Source organism: Dermochelys coriacea, chromosome 25, assembly GCF_009764565.3.
Source record: "Dermochelys coriacea isolate rDerCor1 chromosome 25, rDerCor1.pri.v4, whole genome shotgun sequence".
NCBI classification, from domain to species: domain Eukaryota; kingdom Metazoa; phylum Chordata; order Testudines; family Dermochelyidae; genus Dermochelys; species Dermochelys coriacea.
The window spans coordinates 14,299,427-14,323,298 of record NC_050092.1 but is presented as its reverse complement, the minus strand read 5'-3'; the positions used below and the strand labels follow the sequence as shown (position 1 = coordinate 14,323,298).

The 23,872-nt window shown below is 51.6% G+C and overlaps 1 protein-coding gene across 3 annotated transcripts in view; it reads right to left on the bottom strand.

Annotated features, from left to right (window-relative positions):
- HOMER3 (homer scaffold protein 3) overlaps window positions 1-23,425 on the bottom strand; it is a 40,816-nt gene extending 17,391 nt beyond the window's left edge. Inside the window, exons 1-7 of one of the 3 annotated variants that reach the window (XM_043502846.1) lie at window positions 22,769-23,417; window positions 10,385-10,501; window positions 9,576-9,843; window positions 8,405-8,561; window positions 7,637-7,768; window positions 6,490-6,597; window positions 1,392-1,513 (exon numbers count right to left, since the gene is read on the bottom strand). In XM_043502846.1, coding sequence (XP_043358781.1) covers window positions 1,392-1,513; window positions 6,490-6,597; window positions 7,637-7,738 — 332 coding nt within the window. In that variant the 5' untranslated portion in view covers window positions 7,739-7,768; window positions 8,405-8,561; window positions 9,576-9,843; window positions 10,385-10,501; window positions 22,769-23,417. Of the gene's footprint in view, window positions 1-1,391; window positions 1,514-6,489; window positions 6,598-7,636; window positions 7,769-8,404; window positions 8,562-9,575; window positions 9,844-10,384; window positions 10,502-22,768 lie in introns of all 3 variants that reach the window. The other 2 variants (XM_038383811.2, XM_038383812.2) reach the window with 2 other exon arrangements.
- Between the last annotated feature and the right edge of the window lie 447 nt (window positions 23,426-23,872).

The following is a 23,872-nucleotide window of genomic DNA, read 5'->3' as shown; positions in this document are numbered from 1 at the left end:
ATTCTGCCTGGGACATGCCATTGAATGTGGCTGGGGAGAAGCCTCCCTCGCCAGCAATGGCTGGGTTAAATGACCCGTAGATGGAGAGTCTTGTCTTTAATCTCTATGGCAGGGCTCTGACCTACAGGACCCCCAGGCTTCTCCCTGATCCATGGGTCAGTGGTGACCACATGCTCCCAGAGGGCAGAAGGGATGGGGCTGCTAGGGCTGCCCAGGCTGCTTTCAACCTGGTCTCAATCTCACTTCCTGAATCTAGACACTTGTGCCAGGCCTGTGTCTGTTTCCTGCCATTGCCATGTTTGGCTTTGGGAATTGGGAGGGGGGCAGGGAATGAGTGACCATCCACATGGCTCCCGCCGTAGTGGAGGAGCAGCTGATGGGATGCCTCAGCTGCTCGGGAGCAACATGCTCGCGAGCAACATGCTCGCATGGCGCTGGAGCTGGAGATGTCCCCCTGCCAGATTAGCAGCCACGGCGAGGAGGCTGAGCTGCCAAGAAGGGACTTTGCAGCCTGGGGCTTGGAACCCACCCAGCTGCTCTGACTCTGAGTTTGCGTTGCAGTAAAGTGACTAAATGGAACCAAATTAAACCCCAGAGGCTTTTGCGGGGGTCAAATGACACTTAGCTTCAAACACCTCCTAACATGCAAACACTGTCATTCCTCACCCCCACGCCCACGCCAGGCAGTCCCAGGGCAGAATCCAGCCCAAAGACTTCAAAACAGAAAGGGACAAGATCTGCCTGGAATCCCCAGGAGAATTACCACCAGCCCAGCCCTGGGCCAGTTAGACAGGTGTGAACATCGGACACCTCGGACCACGGACCTAGGGCAGAGCCCTCCCTTCGTCTCCACTGTGTGTACAAGCTGCTTGGCCAAAATGCTTCAGCCCTGAGCTGCAGTGATCTCCTGGTGGTGGAATGGGGAGTGATATATGGATGGGGGCTCTGACTGCCAGAAGCTGGGTCCTGGGCAACAGGGGATAGATCACCCGATAATTGCCCTGTTCTGTCCATTGCCTCTGAAGCACCTGGCACCGGCCACTGTCAGAAGACAGGATACTGGGCTAGATGGACCATGGGTCTGACCCACCATGGCCATTCTTATGTCCTCATGTAAGGCAGCAGTGGGTTTTTAGGGGCAGCATACAGCCAGAAGGAGAACAGAAAAGGGTCCTGCTCTGAGCACTAGGCTTGAGATGGTGGGCGTCCCAGGGTTGTACCCTGAGTCTGTGGGAGCAACCGTGTTAGCCGGAAACCGGGGAGACGGGAAGAGTTAATTCCTCCCTGGATGGGAAATGCTGGGATCCCCCTTCCCCACTGGGGACTGGACCTGAGAGTGCCTTGAGCAGCTAGGCTGGGACCTGAAAGCCCCAGCTAAGCCCTCGCCTCACCCTTCAGAGAGCATCTTCTTCAGCCGCTCCTTCTCCGTTGTTATCTCGACGTCGGCGCTCTGGCTCCGGAACAGCTTATCGTCTCCCGGCCCATTGGAGCTGATGACGGTGCTGGGCAGCACCTGCAGGGGGGTTACCACACGTCAGGCAGATCTGGGCCATGTAGTCACCCAGCGTCTTACATAGGCTGACTCATTAGAAGAGCTTAGGCACGGGGCTCCATAGGTCAGTGCTCTGCACTGCTGTGGGGTGACCCCAGGTTCCATTCAGCACCTGGGGGGGATGGAGTATCTCATATCACCAGCAGCAACCCTTGTGGCCTGCCTAGACATGACATCAACAAGCGCTGAATGGAGAGATCCCCATCTCAGCTCCAGGAAGGCTGCCAAAGGCTGCAGGGCTTTAGACTGTGGAGGTTAAGGTGCGGGAATCTCCAGAGAGGGATGCTGGAGGGGCTGGAATAGGACTGGGGAGGGGTGTGTGCTTCCTTCCCACCTGATCTCTTTGTTTGATTGACACCAGCACAGATGCCCAAGGCACCAAAGGATGGGCAAAATATTTGGCCAGACAGACAGACAAACTAGGACCGAGGGAGAGATGGATAGATGGATGGAGGAATGGATAGATAGAGGGAGGGATAGATAAATGGTTGGAGGGGTAGAGGGATAGATGGAGGGAATGATAGATGGAGGAATAGAGGGATGGATAGAGGGAGGGAGGGATAGACAGATGGATGGAGGGATAGAGGGCTGGATAGATGGATGGGGGAGGGGATGGATGAATAGATGGATGGATGACAGAGGCATAGGTTTGTTTTCATATTAATAAGCCCCTCTCCACACTGGTTAGTGGCTCCCGCATTCACTGCCCCAGCCCGTGGTGACACCTTGTGCCTCTGGCAGCAGACCTAGCACAAGAATCTCTGAGCTGGTGGGCTCAGAGTCCAGCTGCTCCACGATGAGTTCACCAGACGTTCCTCGCACTTTATGTGCATTTTTTTTAAGGTGGCAAGTTCTTTGGCCCCAAACTTGTGGCTTCAGGGGTTCAGGCCTTGCTGCCCCACCCCTCTGCCATCTGCCTTGTTCCCGGGTGGCTCCAAGACATAGTGACCTATAAACCTGTCAGGGAGATGGAGATTGTGGATTCTGCAGGGGCCTGTAGCTAGTGACTGGCCCGCTGGGTAGGATGCCTGAGTTCAGCTGCCCAGTCTAGTTTCTGCTCCTTGGGTTAGCAGGTGAGCGGTGAGCTCGGACGAGAAGGGAGCCCCTGAAGGCCAGAGATGGAGAAGGCAAGAGCCACTTATACTGCAGTAGTACCCGCCAGGCATTAGACACTTTCCGAACACAAGAAGAAAAGGAGTACTTGTGGCACCTTAGAGACTAACAAATTTATTAGAGCATAAGCTTTCGTGAGCTACAGCTCACTTCATCGGATGCATCCGATGAAGTGAGCTGTAGCTCACGAAAGCTTATGCTCTAATAAATTTGTTAGTCTCTAAGGTGCCACAAGTACTCCTTTTCTTTTTGCGAATACAGACTAACACGGCTGCTACTCTGAAACCTCCGAACACAAGGGAGATGCAGTCCCTGCCCCAAAGTGCACTCCCTGCTCCATGGCACTGTTGCTCCCTGCGTGCATCAGGACAGAATACCAATGGAATTTATCGAAAGATCCTTCCAGATTGCTACCTGGGGAGAATAGACACCACAGAGCAGGGATGTATATGCAGGTGGCACAAGCAGATTCTATACCCCGCAGCCACCTGAGAGCCCCCAGCTCCTTGCACATCTGCTGACAGCAAGGAAGAAAGTAGGCACAGAAATTACAAACTGATCTATAAAAAGACAGCTTGAGTGCTAGACATCAGAGCCCCCCAGTCTGGGATTGGCTGAGTCTTCTCCTTCCAGTCCTGGGACCAGAGAAGTCCTCCAGGGTTTATAGGTAGCCCACAAACACCCAGCCACCTGATCTCAGTGACTTTCCAGGGTAAGGACAACCACCTGGCCTAGGAATCTGCTGATGCCTGTAAATGAGCAAGACAGGGCCCTGAGCTATGCTGAAAGTCAGTGTGTGGAGAGGCCTGAAGAGAAAGGCTCTGACCAAGAAGGGTGACTAGGAATGTCACGATCCCAAAGTGCTTTATAAACACACACCCCTGCCTGCCTGCCCACTCACCTATCACCCCCATTTTACAGATGGGGAAACTGAGGCAGGGGAAGGGGAAGAGTCTGGTTTCCAACAGAGTGAACGGGAGCTGAGGGTGCTCAGCACCCAGGGACATTTTCAAAACTGCCCCCTGCTTTTAGGGGCCTCGCATTGTGGGGCACCCAACTTGAGATACCTTGGGTCTGCGGAAGCAGGACATGATGGACGGGTAAATGGCCCCTAAGAGGAGGGCTTCTGCAAACTGAGATCCACAGCTCTGAAAGTCTGAAGCTTAAGGACACTGGAGCTGAGGGAAACGCAGGGAACCAGGGAGGCCAGATCAATCAGCTATTTACGTGTGAAGACCCAAAAACGGCAGGCAGCAAGAGGGTGTATGAGGGTGTTTGTACAGGCTGGCAGCAGCGTGCAGGACGGGGTGCGTGTGTACAGGCCAACGATGGACTGTATGAAAGGGGGTGTGTGTGTGCAGGCCAGTGGAGGGGTGTGCAGGACAGTGTGTGTGTCCTGGCTGGCAGTGGACAGGGAGCATGTGTCTGTACAGGCAAGCAGCAAGGTGTATGGGATGGTGCATGTGTGTATAGGCACACAGTGAGAAGTATGGAAAGGATGTGTGTGCATATGCCTGCAGGTTGGTGGGGCATGGGAGGGGCAGTGCAAGTGTGTTCATATAGACTAGCGATGGGGCGGGTGTGTGTATAGAGACAGGCAGTAGGGTTATGGGCTGTGTGTATAGATGGCTCTCTCCCTAGATCTCTCCTGCCTTACCCTGCTCACTGTACTGCAGCAGCTGTCCCAGGCAAGGTTACGCCCTGACAAGGGGTGCAAACCCAAAGGTTGTGCTGCGAGTGGTCGCCCTTGGGGCGAGCATGTGATGTTGCAGGAGGCGGGATATTAATCCCTCACATGGGAGCTGGAGTATCAGTCGCCTGCCGTGGAAAAGTACCGTTTCCAGAGCAGCATTAGCTCAGCTGACAGGGTATTCTATCTCAGAAACTGCAGTGCCCAGCTCACTCCCAGGCCCGGGCCTGCTGACTGCCTGCCAGCGCCAGACCCAGACAGAGGAGGAGGGCAGCCTGATTCTCCTCTCACTCCCCCAGCTTTACATTGATCTAATGTCTCTGAAGTCGATGGGGGAGCCTCCGGTTGAGGCTGGCGTGAGAGGGGAATGGGGCTCTCTGTCGTCTCCAGAGGAGGTTTTACTAAGCACTGGAGGCTGAGTGACATGTAGGGGGTGACATGCGCTCTGCAGCAAGAGACGGGGGTTCAAATTCCAAAGAGCCAGCCGCACTCCCCGAAGGAGCAGAGCCGGGGAGAGCCATGTGTAGCTCCATGGATGGAAGGGCTGGGTGCCCGGATCTCAGGCGATGAAGCTAAGCACTACAAGGGCAGAGCTGGGAATTAGACATGCAAAGCGTTGCAAAGGAAGGAGCAGCCGACCCTTCTGTGTCTGGGGGGGGTGCGGGTGCAGCAGGGGAGATAATTCTCCCCACCTGCCTGCTCCCTCCTTCCAGTATCTTGCCTCCTCCAGCAGCAGTCAATCTCGGATGGTACAGAGGAAGGTGACCTTGCCCACAATGCACCTGGCCAGTTGACACAATTTCTCTCACCCAGACACTGGTATCATGGCCTTGAGCATGGTATGAGTACATGGAGGCAGCAGAAGAGGCTGTCAGAGAGTTGTGTGCTGTGACAATGGTGGCCCTGACCCTCTGAACGAGGCTGGCTGGGAAGGCCACCCACTGCCTCTGCCTCCTCCCTCCCACGCACAGAAGAGGGGGAGAGATGAGAAGGAAGCATATAGGGCCGATGCCTCATCCAACATGCCCCCTGCACCCACTCCCCTTCAGAGCAGTAGCCAATGTGGTCAGGTTGCCTTGGTCCAGTTTTAGTGCTGCTGAGTTGAATAGGCAGCAGGGAATGAGAGTCACTGACACCCTCTCCTGAGCTGCAGTTACACTGAGCAGTTCTGAACCAGCAGCTGCGTTAAGCCCCGTGCTGTGAGCCTGCACCGAGGTGCTGGAAGTGTTCTGTCCCCAATACACACAGGCACATTCTCCCTGGTGTGCAGAGCAGAGCCCTCCCCATGACTGACAGATCCCAGACTAGCCCCTGGAGCTCTCACACGATGACCCATCGCTTTGGTGGGCGCTGACTCTGCTGCCCCCACTCTGCTCTCTATTCCCTTCCCCATTTCCCACCCCTTAGGGAGAGAGAATGGGAGCCACATTGGAGAGATTTCTCCCTTTGCTCCATCATGTACGGCATTTCCAGTCTCCGCAGAGCTTCCTCCTCCTCCTTTTCCTGCAGGCCAAGGTGCTGTTCGCACTGCCTCCTCTTCCTGGGCTGCTGCTCCATCTGTACTCAGCCCAGAGAACGCAGTGTCCTCATCCCCCAGCTCCCCTCCTGTTGCCCGGAGATCAGGGAAATGCACAGCCACCTCTGGGATGCACCCGCAGGGAAAGAGCTGCCGTGGGGAGAAGAGGGGTAGAATGCACCACGGCCCGTCTTCTCTCCTCTGGCCATCAGGCACCGGAGGCTGGTTTAGGGAGACAGGTCAAGCTTTCCACATGCCGCCAGGGAGACCTGGGATGCGGCTTGGTCTCCAGGGGAGAGAAAAGTGGAGGGGCTGGCTAGTGACTACCCCACTCCATCAGCACTACCTTAATGAAATACACCCAGGGGAGCCCTGGCACGGGCCATTCTCCACAGACACGGGAGCCCTTTTCTAGATGCTTTTGTAGATGTGAGTGACAGGGATTGGAATTGCAAAGGCCGGTTGGCTCAGTGCCCGATGCCTCACATGGGGATTTGCATTCAGGGCCCTTCCAGTTGGTAGCTAGTGCTCTGCGGAAAGTGATGGGCTCTGCCCCTGTTGCCAGAGGACAATGCGATGGTGACCATTTTCCAGCCCCACCCCAGCTGCCAAAGTTACCTGGTGAGACGTAATGTTCAGGGCAGGATTGGTCAGCTCCGTTTTATCCTGCGATTTTTCCCTTGCCAAACGGGCTGCTTCTTTCACCTCCTGGAACTTTTCCGCAAACTAGGAGGGGCAGGGGGGAGATGGGGAAAGGGTCACTCTACTGTCTTACAGAAACATCCGACAAACGAGAACTGTCGTTAGGGTTTACTTCCCTCCTCCTGTCACTATTTTTCCCTCTCTGTGCCTCCTTCCAGGGATCTGGCATGTTTTTTGCTTCCTCCCCAAGCCAGCGGTAATGTCCAGAGAACGGCTCCACCCCATCCCAGACCAGGACCAAGAGTCCACACTGGCTTTTCCACTGAGCTCAGTGCCTGCTGGGCTGGGGTTTGGGGAGTTGAGTCCTTGCTGTGGGGGTGCCCATACCGTACAAAAGTGTTCAGTAATGTTGTCAGAAGTGGCTAAGTGCAATCTGTAGACATTCCCAAGTGTGCTTTGATCCAGCCAGCACCCAGCGGGATGGCCAAGCTCAGGGGTGCTGAAACAATGTGTATGGTGTGGGTGCTGAGAGCCATGTACCCAAACTGTAAACCCTGTATATGATGGAAACCACTTCAAGCCAGGGGGTGATGCAGCACCCACCGCACCCCTAGTTCCAGCCCCTATGGCCAAGTTGCATGAGCACAGACCGGGGCCTGAGAAGGGCTGTACAGGAGTCACTACTATTGTCACTTGAGCTAGACAGATCAAAGCTAGCCCAGGTGTGTCTACACGTGCTGCAGTTGCCCCTCTGACTGCAGTGTAGACAGACCATTACACACTCAGGCAGGTCCTCAAGGGTCCCGAAATCAGTGGAAGTTAGGAGCTTAAATATCTGTGAGGATCTGGTTCTAGCAGCCTATGTCACTTTTTAAAATGTCACTCCAGGCACATGTGAAAATGTGACTCTGACATTCATTCTGTCTCTCAGAACATTTTAGGGTTTCCCAGCTCCACACCGCACCAGATCAGACTGTACCTGATTCTGTTTCCAGACCCTTCCTCCTCAGAGCATGGACACCTGATCTGATACTTCCTTTGGCATTCCTGGTGGAATGGATTCCCCCCAGCTCCCACTCATTGCTTGCGTGGGTCCGCCTGCCATCAGGCCCTGCAACGTTACCTGGGAGAGGTGCTGTTCCGAGGCAAAGCCCAGCCCGTATACTGTGTTGGCTCGGCTGTCCGCCCATTGTCCAAACTTCTGGGAGGTTTTTGTGAAGGTCATGTTGGGGGTGATGGTGCTGTTGATGATGGCCTGTGGGGAGAAGGAATGGGGACTCTCAGTCAAAGTGGAATTGCTGTACTCTGCAAGATGGACTGTACTCTCCAAAGCTCTACAGCGTGGGATGGCTCTGGGAATTTCCTCACATTTATCATTCACCCATCATGGTGCTATACAGGAGCCTTTTACCTCTAGGACACCAGCCCAAGTTACCAGTGAGCAAAAGTCTTTCCAGTCAGACAGGCCATGTGACACAAATGGGTCCTGTGTCTAGGGCATGCCACAAAACCTGCCCCCACAACTGGCATCAGCAGAGAGGCCAAGGGTCAGAAGGACCAGAGCAGCCCTCAGAGGCCAAGAGGGCTCCCCGCAGCCATAAGGCCAGGCTCACCAGTGGGAGGAAGTGGGTCCCTGTGCTAGGCATGCTCTGTGCATAGGGCTATCAGTCCCAGCGCTGTCTTTCCACCAGCCCTAAATTCACCTTGGATATTAAATACATCAGTGTAAAGAAACTGGCTGTAACACTTTCCATGCCCAGTTGTGGAGATGCTGGAGCACTCCATTCTGAGGGCTGCCCAGCGTGGTGTATGAGGGAAGCAGGAAGCACTCAGCGAACACAGCCCGAGAGATGCTTGCTGACAAGCTGCCTGGTTTGCATGGGGCCCTCACCTTGGTGCCGCCCACACTGATGATCCGGTACACGTTGCGCGTGGCATCGTAGAAGTAAGAGACAGTCAGGGCATGTTTGCTAGCAGGGATCCAGTTTCGCTTTGTGGCTGGGTCGATCTGAAAAACGTGGGCCCGAGTGCTGAAGATTGGCTGCTCCCTGGAACAGAATGAACAGAACTGTTAAGGCAGCCAGGGGTGCTGAGCAATCTGGGAAGCGAGCCGGCTTCCTGGCATCTGCATCGCACTCTGCAGAGCACACGGCATTTCTGCTAGTTCTCTCCTCTCCAGGGACACGAGGTGCTGAGCACCCCCAGCTCCCGCTGAGCCAGCACCTCTGGGGAGCACACCATGAATGAGCACCCCCAGCCAAGTGTGGCTCAGCCCAAGGAGAGGCGACTCTTCACCCCCAGGCTTGGAAAGGCTCTAGCATCCCCCACTCACCCCTTATTCCTAGGGGCTCCCACTCCAGGCTTCTCCCTCTTTGAGATTCTTTGTGCTTCTCCAGAGGAAGAGGGCCTGAGAACAGACATTCCCTGATGCTCTTAGCTAATGCCAGTGAGAAGAAAATTAAAGGCCCTGTAGCCCTTTTTGCCACCTCCTCCACCCCTTCCATCAGCCATGGCAGCCAGCAGCATGTACACTGCAGAGCCCCCCCCCCCAGCTAAGTTTACTAGGGCTCTGCCCTGCCACCCCTGGCCTCTCCCCACTCTCCAGCTAGTCACAAGATCAGATGTCATGTCCACAATAACACAGGGCAGGCCTCAGCGTCAGTGTGTCACATATGCAGGCGTAGGACCCCAGGCTCTCACATGCTGGGCCCCTGAAGCATAGTCTGCCGGGGGGAGTTATGCTAAGCTGGGGTGGGCACATTATTTGAAGTCTGATTTGAATGTAGTGCACCTAGCACCATAGCAGCTAGTTCGTGGTGAGTCTGACCATACGACCTCCCTGCCACTGCACTAACTCTCCTTCCTGCAGGGTCTGGGACTTGGTGCTCCTGAACAGAGTGTGGGGTGGAGACTGGGTTGGGGATTTAAGCACAGAAAATGCCTCCCCTTCAACATGTCTCTTCCTCCCAAGGCTTATGCGCGGGACCGGCACCCTGCAGCAAAGGTCACATAATGGGATTAAAGGCAGGTCACGTAAGAATGAATGAAAGGAAACACTTTACTACTGCCAGAGCATGGAATCAGCTGCTGCAGAAGGCTGGTGAGCCACAAGCCAGGGCTGGATTTTATGACCAAAAATATACAAGCTAAACCCAGATCTCAGGCTTCAGGATATGACTTGAGCACAGCAGGAAGGCATTTGTCTCTGTGACACAATAGGCCAGGTGCATTAAGGCTCGAGGTCTTTTTCGGAATTCCTTTAAAACTTCAAGTACTGGCCATTGCAGGCAGGAGCCTGAGCAGGTGAACTTGAATTCGAGCTGATACATCCTACACTCCAAGGCATGAAAACAGCTAGTTCGGCCCAGATACAACCCCTGTAACCCAGAAACTTACTTTCCTGCCCCCACTCAAGGCCTCACTGTTGCAGTGAGCCAACCTGCCCTTCCATCCAGAAAGGGCCAAGCCCACTACTGTCGCTGAGGCTTGAGAGCGGGGTATGGTGCTACCTCTACTCCCCAGCTGCGGCTCTTTTCCCATTGCCCAACCCTGGACTCAGATCACATGCACAGCAGCACATGATGCTGACCCTGGGATCCCAGCCTGCTCCTTCTAAACGGAGCTTTGGGATTTCCCTCTGGTCAGTTCACCCAGCCCTCCCCTGATGTATCTTCCTAATGAGCCTCGAAGTCCTTGGTCTCCTCTTAACACATGGTGCATCTTATACACAGCTCATGTGTGGGGGTGGTGGGCCTAAGTCCTACCTTACCTCTTTGAGACACAATTTCCAGCAGGTGGGAAACTAACACTCCTATCCACTGATCCCAGACCACAGGGCGAGGGGTAGACAGAGATAAAGGCAGTTTGTTACCTAGTTGCTGACATTGGTTAGTAATGGCTGGACAGACTATTAGATAGTGAAGTTAGTATGCATCAGTCTTCCAGCAGCTTCCTAGATCTTGGTTTGGTCTCCTCAGTGATTCATTTCCTGGCAATGGAAAAGTCAGCCATTATTTGTCACACACAGCACAGATTGCCCGTAGTCGGGCAGCATTTAGGAGGCTCACTTGGTCCCAGTCTCTCCAAGTCTGTAATTTGTAATGATTTCTCATCACCAGACATGCGGTCCGGCTCACAGGGGAAGCCACGTAACTCAGAGTAACCACTCAAGCGCCGGAAGCAGGAGCACAGGGGCTGCCCTGGCTTTAGCACTATGCTATTTTTATGTAGCAAAGTGCTCTGGCTACAGAGACTCTTCCCTGTTTATTGTGGTTTCACATCCTCTAGCAATAAATGCCTGGGACAAACTCGAGTGAAAAGTTTGGATTGGGTTCCACAGGTGTGTCCGTAATTTCACCGGCTCTGAAATGGTGTTTGGTCACTTTTATTGGTACTGACTGACACGAGGTATCCTTCCCCTCCTCACACCCTCAGTGAGCACAGCCGGCTCTAGGTTATTTGCTGCACCAAGCAAAAAATTTGCCGCCCCAAGCTCTGAGAATGCAACTGTCCAAACAAACAAAAAAAGGGTGGCCGGAATACTGCCCCTGGAATTGTGCCGCCCCAAGCATGTGCTTGCTTTGCTGGTGCCTAGAGCCGGTCCTGTCAGTGAGGCTGCGATCCAAATGGAAACGCTCCCACTGACTTCAGTGGGCTTTAGATCAGGCTCAGATGCACACCAGCTGTCCCTGCACAGTGATCGTCTCCCCGGAGAGAGAACGCTGCAGTAGCTGGGTGGCCGTGAGCTAGAACTGGCTACATTCGCCTCCCCCGCCCCCGAGGGTGCAGCCAACATCATGGCCCTCTTCAGGGCAGAGCTCAAGTCAGCAGGCCCCAGGGCTGTGTGGAACCTTAGTCATCACTTTCTGCAGCTTTTCAGATGGGATGGAACATGGGAGATGTTTACTGTTGCTAATTTTTATCAATTAGAAGCAAGAGCAAACCGCCCCTTGTCACCTGCCGGGTTATCGTCTGCAGCATTTGGTGTGCCACAGAAAGCACAGACAGCAAAGGAGCCAGCCTGTGAATCACCACCCTGGGGGAACCCCTCTACAGGTCAAAGGGGAGCCCATTTCTCTGGGGTGTTCAGTCCTCGGGCTCTCTACTGAGGCTGCCCTGTGGGGGTGGAGGGGAAGGGGTCAATTACTGCTGGCTTTTACTGACTGAAAACCACCAAAATCTTTGTATTGATTGCTCCAAGATGGGCAAGACTCAAGGGACAATCAGACTGGCTGCTGATGGTGTAATTGTGAGACAATAACTGCACAGAGCAGCACTACTTTGCCTCATGCAGATCCCAAGGAAAGGGGAAGAAAACGGCAGGGGAACGCCGTGTAAATAACAGAATGGACCAGTTCCAGTGTGCTGGCCATTTCACACCTTTTCTTTGCACAGCTACCCCAGGCAGCCTCCTCACCCAGTACCCTGCTCGTCCTGCATGCTCTGCACTGGAATAGGGTGCTGCACAGGAGCCATGTGGAGGGGCAGTCTTGGACTTCCTGCTCATGGCTGTTGTCTGAGCTCCACTCATTTGCCAGCTGATGCCCTAAGGTCTTTCCTGAAGGTTGGAGCTACCAGACTTTGTACTAACAAGGAAAGTTGTCTGTCCCTCCAGGCGACACAGGTCCAAGCCTCACTGACTCCCCAAACCAGACAGGTACCAATCACCTCCGATGTTCCCCATTTGAACAGGTGACAAGCTGGCTGCTCCTGCAGCATAGCAGAGGCTGCACCTCGATGCACATTTACCTGCTGCAAAGAGGCAATTCCTGCATCAACGCAGCTTCCAAGGGGCTGAGGAAGCCAAACATGCAGAATCCACAAAAAGAAAAGGAGGACTTGTGGCACCTTAGAGACTAACAAATTTATTTGAGCATAAGCTTTCGTGAGCTACAGCTCACTTCATCGGATGCATTCATCGGACTAACACGGCTGCTACTCTGAAACCTGTCATTATGCGGAATCCAGGAAGCTGTCTTACCACCCTGCTCCTCTCACTGAAGCTGGGAACAGCAGCCTTACACTTGCATGTCCATTTGGGATGTGGTGGTTAAAGCACAGGGCTGTATGCCAGGGCTCCTCAGTTCTATTCCTGACTGTGTGGTCGTGGGTCCAGTCCCTACCCTTTGTGTGCCTCAGTTTCCCCATCTGCAAAATGGAGTTAAAACCACTGTCCTATCTCCTAGGGAGGCTCCAGTCACTCATGCACCCTCAGGCCATCAGCTGGAAAGTGCTAATGAAAGGGAAAGGGCTGCATGCATTGCATGCTGGGATATCAGGGACACCTCACCATCCTTCTCCCACTAGAAAACAAAACTAACTTGCACACTGCACGACAGTGGTAATATTTGGAATCTTCTCCCTCTCCAGCACTCAAACTTTCCTCCACCCCTGTTAATAGGAGCCTGCTTCCTGGAATGGGGGAGCCAGTTTAGTGGGCCAGGATGCCACTTCCTACCCATAAGTACCCAAGCTATGAATGAGCCATGATGCTTCTCTGGCACATGAACAGTGCTCTGGTAAGCGGATGCTTGGACTTTGATTTCAAAGTTCACACAGTTGCCTCCAGCTCTTCTAGTTCTCTATAGTTCATGCTCCCATATAGTGCAGAGCCCCAAGGCTATGGAGAGCTTCATGCTCAGTTTGGGAGAATTACAGAAATGCTTTGGTTATTATGTCTCTCTCATCAGCAGCACTTCCTGTGCCACAGGCCCCTCTCCTGGTGCTGGAGTTATTGGGGGAGGGGGCCTTCTCTTCACCCCAGCAAATAAGAGGGTACAGAAATTCATTGTGGAGGAGTCCGGCTGATGGATGAGAAGACCTGCCTCTCAGGTTTTGCTTTTTTGTTTAACAAGATCAAAGCAAGAGCTGAGAAACAAAAGCCTTCCCAGGGTCTGAGCGACAGAACGAAGTAGGGAGAAACAAATGACAGAAAGAAAGAGAGGAAGGAAACAGATTCTGCTGGAAACTGCAAGGGAGAGAAGACAAAAGAGTAATAGGAACCGAAAACATGCCAACGAGAGACACCAGCTTTGTGGAGGACTTGGTGAAACAGCCAGTGACTGCCCAGGACCTGAAGGCAAACCCTCCACGGGCCACGCAACAGTGACTTACGTGGTCTCCACCTAACCCTTTCTGTAATTTTTTCAGGTTTCAGAGTAGCAGCCATGTTAGTCTGTATTCGCAAAAAGAAAAGGAGTACTTGTGGCACCTTAGAGATTAACAAATTTATTAGAGCATAAGCTTTCGTGAGCTACAGCCGATGAAGTGAGCTGTAGCTCACAAAAGCTTATGCTCAAATAAATGTGTTAGTCTCTAAGGTGCCACAAGTCCTCCTTTTCTTTTTGTAATTTTTTCTGCAACTAAGTACCACCACATTGCCTGGCACAATTCAGCACAGCTGACAATATCTGCTCAGGAGAAGCCCAGACAGGATTAGCAAAGTGGGGGCTGTGGGTCAGGAATGAGAGGCACTGGCAGGGCTATGCCTGAGAACCCAGAACTGGAATAGCTGTAGGGCGGGGGCTGCAGTTTAGGGCTGTGGGGCATGACTGCCCAGCACCTGTCTGCACTCTGCTTTCCTCTGGCCAATGCCATTGGACTCTCCTTTCCACAAGCACCTCAAACCATTTAAAAATAGCCTCAAAAGTGCCTTGGATTGGAATTGTCAGGTTGCCTGGTCCCCCACCCCCATTTTACATGGGTATACCTGGATGTCACACACATCAGTAAATGCTAACAGTTCCTTTCAGTGTGCCTGCAGAAAGGGCATGAGTAAATAAAGTCACACACATCCCCCACCCAGGGCTGACCCCTTGCTGATCGTTAAGAAGAGAGAAGCAAAGTGAAAAGACAAAGATCTGGCTCAGACTAAGACACGATCAGTGAGTGCCTGATGATGGCAACTGGAAAGAATCCATGCCCCTTCGGGCTGGTTTTGGTCCCAGCCTGAGGGGGAAGGGTAGAGCTTACTTATTAAATGTCCCACCATTAGTTTAAGATGACTTGCTGTCTGATGAATGTGTTCTACCATCCTGGCAGCAGGGAATCCAACCAGCCACCCTCCTGGGCAGAACTCGGCAGTTTCAAAGGGAACAAAGAGGTGGTTCAGGGGTCAGTAACCTTTCAGAAGTGGTGTGCCGAGTCTTCATTTATTCACTGTAATTTAAGGTTTCGCGTGCCAGTAATACATTTTAATATTTTAGAAGGTCTCTTTCTATAAGTCTATAATATATAACTAAACTATTGTTGTATGTAAAGTAAATAAGGTTTTTAAAATGTTTAAGAAGCTTCATTGAAAATTAAATGAAAATGCAGAGCCCCCCCAGACCGGTGGCCAAGACCGGACAGTGTGAGTACCCCTGAAAAATCAACTCGCGTGCTGCCTTCGGCACGCATGCCATAGGTTGCCTACCCCTGGTCTAGTTAATCTAGTGGTTTCTAGTGTGCCCATCACCATAGATTCAAGGCACGATACAAGAATTACAGCATCACAGTGCTGTCTTAAAAAGAAAAGGAGGACTTGTGGCACCTTAGAGACTAACAAATTTATTTGAGCATAAGCTTTTGTGAGCTACAGCTCACTTCATAGTAGCTCACAAAAGCTTATGCTCTAATAAATTTGTTAGTCTCTAAGGTGCCACAAGTACTCCTTTTCTTTTTGCGAATACAGACTAACACGGCTGCTACTCTGAAACCTGTCAGTGCTGTCTTAAGGCTGTGTTGTTTTCGCCTCTTGCAATGAGATCTTATCCAGAGGGAGAGGCCTCCGGGAGGAAAATTCCACTTGCTGAGATTGATTATCAGGTATTTGGAGAAGACTGGCAATTTGGCAAGGAGATATGGACCCATTCACCTGAGTCAGAAGAACATAAGAATGGCCCTACTGGGTCAGACCAAAGGTCCATCTAGCCCAGTATCCTGTCTTCCCACAGTGGCCAGTGCCAGGTGCCCCAGAGGGAATGAACAGAACAGGTAGTCATCAAGTGATCCATCCCATGGCCCATTCCCAGAGTCAGTCACTGATTTGAACCTCGGCCTGGCTTGATCGTCCCATCAAAAGGCAGTTTATGTGAAATTGTCTGCTGGCCTCATATCTAGCTAGGTTCTTGTATGCCTGCCATCACCTCAGTGTCTGAGTTCATTTCCTGACAGATTGGGGCCCACATCACAAACACCAGAGTAGCTAATCATTGGTGTGTCACCTTTGCTGGTGGTCTCGACAGAGGAGCTAAGAACTGAATGGGCCCAAGAGACTGAATTCCCTCCAGCCCCTAGAGGTGAGCCCTTCCACGTCAAGACACAGGGTATAGCGAGGGAAGCATGCCCAGATGTCTGCCATCCCGGGGACAAGGAGACAACATAGATTTCTAGGACTCCCGATCCAGTGCTGCATTTACTGAAGAAGGCAAAACCTGGAGAGGGTTAAAAGCCAATGCCCACCCCCTATCCTCTAATAATCCTGGCATGACTGAGCCATAGGTGAGAGCTGGGTGTCTGGTCCATCCAGGACTACGCACCCCCGTCTCCTTTGGCAGCTTCTCCTACAGGCCCATTTGGAAGGGATAATCTTTTTAAATAGCCCTGACCCAGTCCATTCAGAGAATGCAACTGAAACACCCCCACAGGCTGGAGAAGGAGAGAACCCATCTCCAAGTGAGGGCCCCACAAAGAGAGGCTGCAGCTGCTCCTTCTTAGGAGACAGCACTGGAAATTGATGGGATGAACCTGATGAGCAGAGGGATCAAATCAAATCCCAGTCAGACCCCATGTGGTTTAAGCAGTGTATGCATACAAAAATCCCTATCTCCAGAGGCCCCCCATTTCCTTTCCTCCTCCCTCTACCCTGCCCCCTGTGCACACCCACAGAGAAACATCAGACATGTGACCCTCCTGAGCCTGCCTCAGGAAAGTCTGCGTGAATGCGCCAGTAATGCACCCACTGGTACGGATCTATACAAAACACACGCATCACAGATGCAGGCCTGGCAGGCTACAACAAGGCAACATTCATGCGGTGAGCGAGAAGCCTGGCACAGCCACTGGGGAGCTCAGCTCTTGAGCCCTTTCCTGATTCAGATCCCATCATCCATCTTCCCCGTTCCAAGGGATTGTTTGAGTGAGCATTCACACATACACACACACCTAGCCCCCCTTCCAGCATGCAGCAAGGAACCAAAGGCTATGGATGCCTTTAATCAGAGCAGCTCACAGTGGTCACTCATTAATCCTCGTTATTAGAGCTGCACAGCTGTCTTACAGGTGTGGAAACTGAGGCACGGGGACTTGCCCCAGGACATAGGAATCAGTGGCAGAGCTGGGATTAGAATTTACTCCCCTTCTAAGCACTAACAACATTTGCTAGCCCCTCTTCCCAAGATGATGATGGTGCAAAATCCTACAAAAGAAGAGTTTTCCCATAGTCAGGAATAAACCAGATCAGACAAAAAGGTTAGAATTTCAAAAGTCCGCTCAGTAGCATTTATCTATGGAGCTGAGTTTTTACAGTGCTGGAGCATCTCCAGTGCTTCTCACTGGTCACCCTGTCTGTTCTTTCTCTTTTGACACAATCCCGGCTGCCTAGCAGAGTCCTGAACCGGAAAGGATGTTCCTTCAGTCACTGCTCGGCTCTCTCAGGAGTGCAATCCACTGCAGTGCAGGCAGCAGCTATCTGGGAAATTCCTGCCTGACATTTCCAAGATCTCTCTTCAACTCCTCTCGCAGCTGTGGATTCCTAACCACGAGGGCATGTGTTAAAATGCAGCCTCCTGCCAAGGCTCATGGGGAGGGGTGGAGATAGGGAGGCAGGTTCTTATTGGTTGCTTTAGATCCTCTATTGCATCCAACGGGTTTCTTTGGTGGGTGGGAACAAGAGGAGGGTGCAGAGAGCGGTTTCTCCTGTCTACTACAAAGCTGCCTTTGGTTCAAGCTTTCTCCTTGCTATTTCACTCCCTTCCATCTTTCTCCCTGTCCTTTTCGGGGCTGTTGCACACTCCAGGGGAAGTTTTTCTTTCATTCTTGGCCACCATCAATCCTGGCCCAGCAATCCTGCCTGTCAGCCTGTGGCATGCATGCTTGGTTCATTGAATTGCTTATCATGTCCTGTTCACCCGCCCAGCCCCCTGAACTGAATGAGTGGAGACCAGACATTTGTTTTAATCTTTGCACTGGTGATGGTCCTTAGCAAGGCTACTTCTTCAAGAGAAGCTGATGCTTAGTGTCTCCTGTTATAAGTTCTGAAGTATGTGCCTGGGGAGGAGTGGTTCTGCCCAAGATACGATTGTTAACTATGATTTTTAAGAGGAAGATTTGCTCTGGCAGGTCTCAAGAGTGAGACTTCCACTCGGGGGCACTCCAGCGCCAGGGGCACCGGCTAGCCCGTGGAATTCAGAATCAGGCATTTTACCACTAGGGCAGCAGTTGGAAACTGCTGGTGTGAAATTTCAGTTCCCACTGAAAAGGGGGGTCCCCATATGCACCCAGTAACCTGCCCCCTCATTGGCCAGCAGAGATGGGGGATGGGCCAAGGAGAACGAGCTGCCCCTCTTGCTGTGGCATGCCAATAGACGGGATGGTGCATGCAGGAAGCTTGCCCACACTGCCCAGGCGAGGCCTGTTTGAGGAATCCACACTGCTGGGCTGTTGAATTATCTGCCAGGGCAGGGTGGCTTCTCCTTTCTCTTAGATGCTGATGGTGTAACATTCAGCCCAGACCTGGGCAGCACATGGGCCTCAAGCCATCCAAAGCACAACACACTTTGTGGCAGGCCCAAAAGGATCAAATCAGCAGAATTATCTGCCCAGATAAACCATACTTGTGTAGCAGTCCCCAGGCCAGGGAAGGACTGTGGGGTTGTGACTCCCGCTGCCGATTTCTAGAGCATGTTCCACCTGGGCTGCAGGGTATTTTCATAGCACAGAGAGCAGGGTCGCTGCAAGAAACACGTCTTTGCATCGTGCCCTGCAAGTTGCTAGACCTGGGCTCTGCTGGCTGCCAAAGTGAGCAAGTCCAAAGGCAAAGGCCCCCAGATGAGAAAGTCACGGAGAGATTAAACTCAGGTTCAGAGAGCACCAAAGGTTTCCCAGCTGTTGTGGTAAGGTAAGAGAGAGACGGGGTCCCAAGCTGGGCCTCCGACCTTTGCAGAGATGTGTTCATGCCAGCCTGCAGAAGGTGTCGGTATGTTCTGCACACACTGGCACGTCTAGGTTGACATCAGGAGCAGATCTAAGGGGGATGGAAGACTCGAGGGTTTAGACGCCTTGTCTCCTCCTCTTTTGGATGGGCTTCGTCTCTGTTCTATGGGACTCCATTTTAAAGCCATTCCCATTAATTACTCACATTTTCATTTCATATCCTAACCGTCCTTTCCCTCCCACAGCCCTGGCTCCGTTTCCTGGGTGAAGCAGCTCATAGGGGAGCAGAAGGGGCCAGTGAAGAGAAAGTGAGCATGAGAGGGACCGTCACCTGGCTCCATTCTGGAGTTCAGCCCACTGTCATGCCAAGTCAGCTAAGAGATTGTGCTGGATGCAGGGACAGGGCTCTCACCCAGGGCTTAATTTGTAATGCAAGAGGTGCTGGGACTCGAGCAATTTTTTTACATACATAACGGATGCAGCAAGTCCAGAGGTGCCAGGCTATGAACTGTCAGGCCTAGAGATGCTGGGGCTCAGTCCTGGCGAGGCCTGCTGGTGCAAATTAAGCACTTCTCTCCCCTCTGTTAGCTCTCAGAACCAGAGGTCTCAGTGAGGGGAAAGATTCATATACTCTAAAGTCAGAGGGGACTATCATGATCATCTAGTCTGACCTGCACTTTGCAGGCCACAGACAGCAGGATTGTTCCATACAGGGTTGGCTCCAGGCACCAGCTTTCCAAGCAGGTGCTTGGGGAGGCATTCAGAATGGGGCGGCAGTCCGTGTCCCATGCCGGCAATTTGGTGAGAGGCCCTGCCGCTCTTCCAGGAGTGGCAGCAATTTGGTGGTAACTCTGGCGCTGTTGTGGAGGTGGCAATTTGGCGGTGACTGCTTGGGGCGGCAAAATTGGTAGAGCCGCCCCGGTTCCATATGAAGCTTTTTCCTGGGGGGAGGACGGGATTCTGGTGTGTGTCAGATAGACTGAGCCCTGGATCTCAGAACTAGTGTGGGGTGAGGCTGGGGGAGCATGTGGACCAATTCCTCCCTTCCTTCTCTCCCTCCCGCAACGTGCCCTTTCCTGTGCCTTGACTTTTCTCCCCAATGTAGTCTGAAACCCTGCTGGCTTTATCGTGACATTGCTTGGGGCAGAGTAGGGGAGAGCCTACAGGATCCCCTGCATCATTCCCCCACTCCATTCCTCCTAAGAGTAACCCATCCTTCTAGACAGGAAGAGCTGGATGTGGCTCCCCTCCAGAGCCCATCAAAGCTACTCCTGGGTTAGCAATGGGGGTGAGTGAAAAGGACACAGACTGATAACCCAAGGCGCTCCTTCTCCCCGGGGCTCAGGCAGCTGCCTCTAAGGGCCTGACTGCCCTAGCCACTAGATCACACGTCCTTCCTGATCTGGGAATACAATCCAGGATTCCTGACTTTCAACCCCTGGCTTTAACCACTAGAGATATTGCCTCTTCCCTTCAGGCTCACAAGCCCTCTTAGCTGCGGCTTCCTTCCGTTCCATACTGCACACCACTGCTTTGTGGGAACACAAGGGTGGGCTGAGTGTCTGGATGGGGTGCAGAGAGGCAGAACTTGCAGCCCCATGTCCCTGTGGGTGAATGGAGCGGTGCAGCCTGTCCCTCCCAAGAAGCTCCCACTGTGGAATCACCACGGGCCGCTTCTCCCTCTGTGGAATTAACCAGGAAAGCTCAGTATGAAGAATGAAAAGTGGCTCCCTACCAGCCTGTTTGTAGATAAAAGTAGCCTGAGGAATCCTGGCTGAATATGCTCCAGTCGGTTTAGCCTGGTGAACACAATGCCAAGCATGCAAGTTCAGGCACAGGGGAAGGGGACCAGGGGCACTTAAAGGCCCAGCACATTGTTAAGCATTTCTTCTACCAGAAACCTATCTCCACCAGGGGAGCATCCTGAGCAGTGATGACCCTCTGTTACCGGGTGCCCAGTGTACTTGGCACAGTTATCACTCTAGGATGGCTATCTCCCACTGTTTCTAAGGTCTCCTGGCTCCTCCTTTGCCACACACAAACCAAGGGGCTTATAAGCACAGCAATCCACTTCCTCCACTGGTATGGGTCCTAAGCATAGCTAAGTAATTCTTCACATATTCCAGAAACGAGTCTCATCATAGCAGCTAGTACCAGGCGTAGGTGCTGCTGACATGCCATCCCCACACAGCTCAGCTGATACACCTCAGCCCTGACCTGCAGCCCCCCTACTATACTAGTCCTAGGCTTCCCATATAGTATTGCTAATGCATCTCCAGTCGCTATCATCTGTGAACACTCATCTGTGCTCAAACACATTTCTGCTCATGTGTCTTCATTGCACAGCAGGGGTCACACATAGGGAAGCCTGCACAGCTCTGCCAATGTACCTTAGTTCTAACCTGCTCTTTTTCCAGTATTGCTCCTAAACAGCTCTGCCAGTGCTCCTGAAGCATGACCAGCAGGCAACGGTAGGCCTTGCCTTAGCCTGTCCTGTGCTAGTTTGAAATGTGGACAAATGCCCAGTATGGGCTCAGCTAGGAGGTAACTGAATTCACTTCCCTTGTGACCCAAGTGACATTTACAACTAGCTATTTAAAGGTAAAAAGGCAAGGCTTTAAAACCTACAGTACACCAGGGATATGTTAGAGTTCAGTAATGAATTATCCATGAAAGCTACACCATGGATATTACTGGAACAAGGGTTATAAGGAAACCTGACAAGCGTCAATGGAGGATAAGGACCGACTCCTTGCTTAAAATATAAATCAACTAAAACCAACTGGTGGAAAATCATTTCAAAGGTGACGCTTTCCTAATCTCTTGAGAATCCAGGGAACTAAACCTGCTGCTGGCTATTCAATCTTTGCATGTAATCTATGCACAACACAAAGACCTTTTTGCTCAGAAATTCTCTGTGACTGAAGATGGGGGTTGGGTGGAAATGTCATCTCCACGTTAACTATAATATTGCTGCCTTGACTATCATTAGAGTGAAATCTAAGAACACTGTCACAGTGACCACAGTCCCAACATTTTGCATGAGAAGTGGCAACCTTCTAACGAAATTGCACAGCCATTGAGTGTAGCCATGACAGTTCCAAGAAAAAGGATTCATCCCATGGCCCTGGAAAATAAGATGCCAGTCCTAACCTATCCATCTGCTACACCCTTCCTGGCAATTCCAAGGCTGAGGGTTTTGGAGTCACAGTATGGATTGCAGAGATGGTACAGGGAAGCAGGGGACAGTTTCTGATCTAAGTTGGCCCAGTGTAAAACCCACTGACTTAAATGGATTTACTCTAGATTCACACTGAGACTCTGAGATCAGAATTCATGTCTGTGTCCCTTCTGCCGCCTCAATCTGTTTCACCCTGTTCAATCTTTTTACCCAGCTGCCCAAGAGGAAATCAAAAACTCAGCAAAAGAAACACAAGCCATTAAAATGTTACTTATTTCTCCTCTAATGTCAAACTGAAAGGCTTGGAGAGATTGAGCAGGCAGGGTCTTCCTCCAGCCCCAGCATACTTCTAAGTGGCCCAGAAGTGTTCATTACACAAGAAACTTACTCACAGCAGCATGTCAGATCCTTAAAATGACACAGTGCATAAATCAAATATCAGGCTAAACTCCCATTTCCATGCCAATGCCTGGTAGCCACTTAGAGTATATTTCACCTCTGAAAGAATGTAGGGGTTATGACCAGAGATTTTCAGTCAAACTATTTACCCATTTACAAATGTAAGGAGAGTCCATTTTACCGAACACCAAGGTCACAACAGAAAATAAAATCAGAAATCTCTAACTTCTGGGAAGGGCTCAAAAGGCAGGAGGTGCTTTACTTCACCCCAGAGGGTCATTCTGAATTTTACACAAGATATGAATCCCCCTGGAGCCTTTCACCCACACCTTGGGTCACATAAAGTAAATTACAAATCTCTGCAACTATCTACTTCCTGAACCCCTAAAGGTTAGGGGACTTTTTTATATTTAAACTTGAATTTCTTTACTGTAACTGGAAATCCTGATCCCTTCAACTCTGCTACATTAAAACCACATCAGGTTCTTTCAATTATTCATACAATAAACAACACGCGAATAATAACCAAACTGCTAATCTCACCCCATCTCCACGTCAGTGTCAGTTTCTTTCTCCTCGTCCCTTCTTTGGTTGCCTTAGATTCACTCCACGTTTTTATTTATATTTTCCTTCCTCTTTCTCTCTCTCTTTTTCTCCGGATCCGGATGCTCTTTAAATTTCCTCCGGAATTTCACTCTGAAATCCGCTAGTTTTGTTGTTTGTTCAAAAATGACCTATAATCCCAAAGCATGTGTGGGAGGGGCAAGGGGTGAGAGCTAGGGCAACCTTCCCGGATGGGGGTTCTCCCCACCAAGAGCTGCAGCCCAGGGGATCCTGGAAAGAACTTTGGAGCACACTTTGCTACTGAAATGTTGCAGTCTCCAGCAGGCAGTTTCCTCCTCGCTCTTGCTCACAGGATCGCTTTTTCCCTTCAGCATGGGCAGCAGCCACAAGATTATTTGCTCCTTTTGCAAGCCCTTTGCAACAATGCAGACTGCTCCATGTTATTCCAGCGACTAAGATGCCCTGGAAGTTTTTTCCACAGCCCAAAAAGTAAAGCTGCCTCCACAGTTTGTTCCTCTTGGTCGCGATTTCTTTGTTCTCTCATTTTTTTTTATCAGCTTCCGTCCTCTGCCAACTGCCCCATCTCGGTCACATTTCTCTTTTCTTTCTCCTCACTTTATTTCCAATGGGTTCCATCTGGCTCAGAGGCACCATCTGCTGGGCACAGCTGCACTCTGCATCCACTGCAACACCAAGCTGCTAAATACCACCCCGCGCAAAGATGTCCCAACCCCACTTCCCACCTCCTCCATTCCTGGACTTTCTTATGCTGTCATCTAATATATAAAGGCTCTGGGTCTGTCTAGGATCGAAGCTGCTTGATCAGCTAGTCCATGTTAAAATGCAATTTTCCCTTTCTACACTAACATTTTAAAACAGGGGTTGGCACCACCATGTTACACAATGGACACCTGACAAAATTACCAGACTCAGTGACAGACATTGGCGGGGGGTTATGTCACTCAGTCATTCACTTTTTGAAAAATTACCACAGACCTCAAAATTTTTACCACGAACACATTTACCACGAACACATGCTGAGCCGTTTTAAAACATGTTGGTTAACATTTAAAAAACCAAACC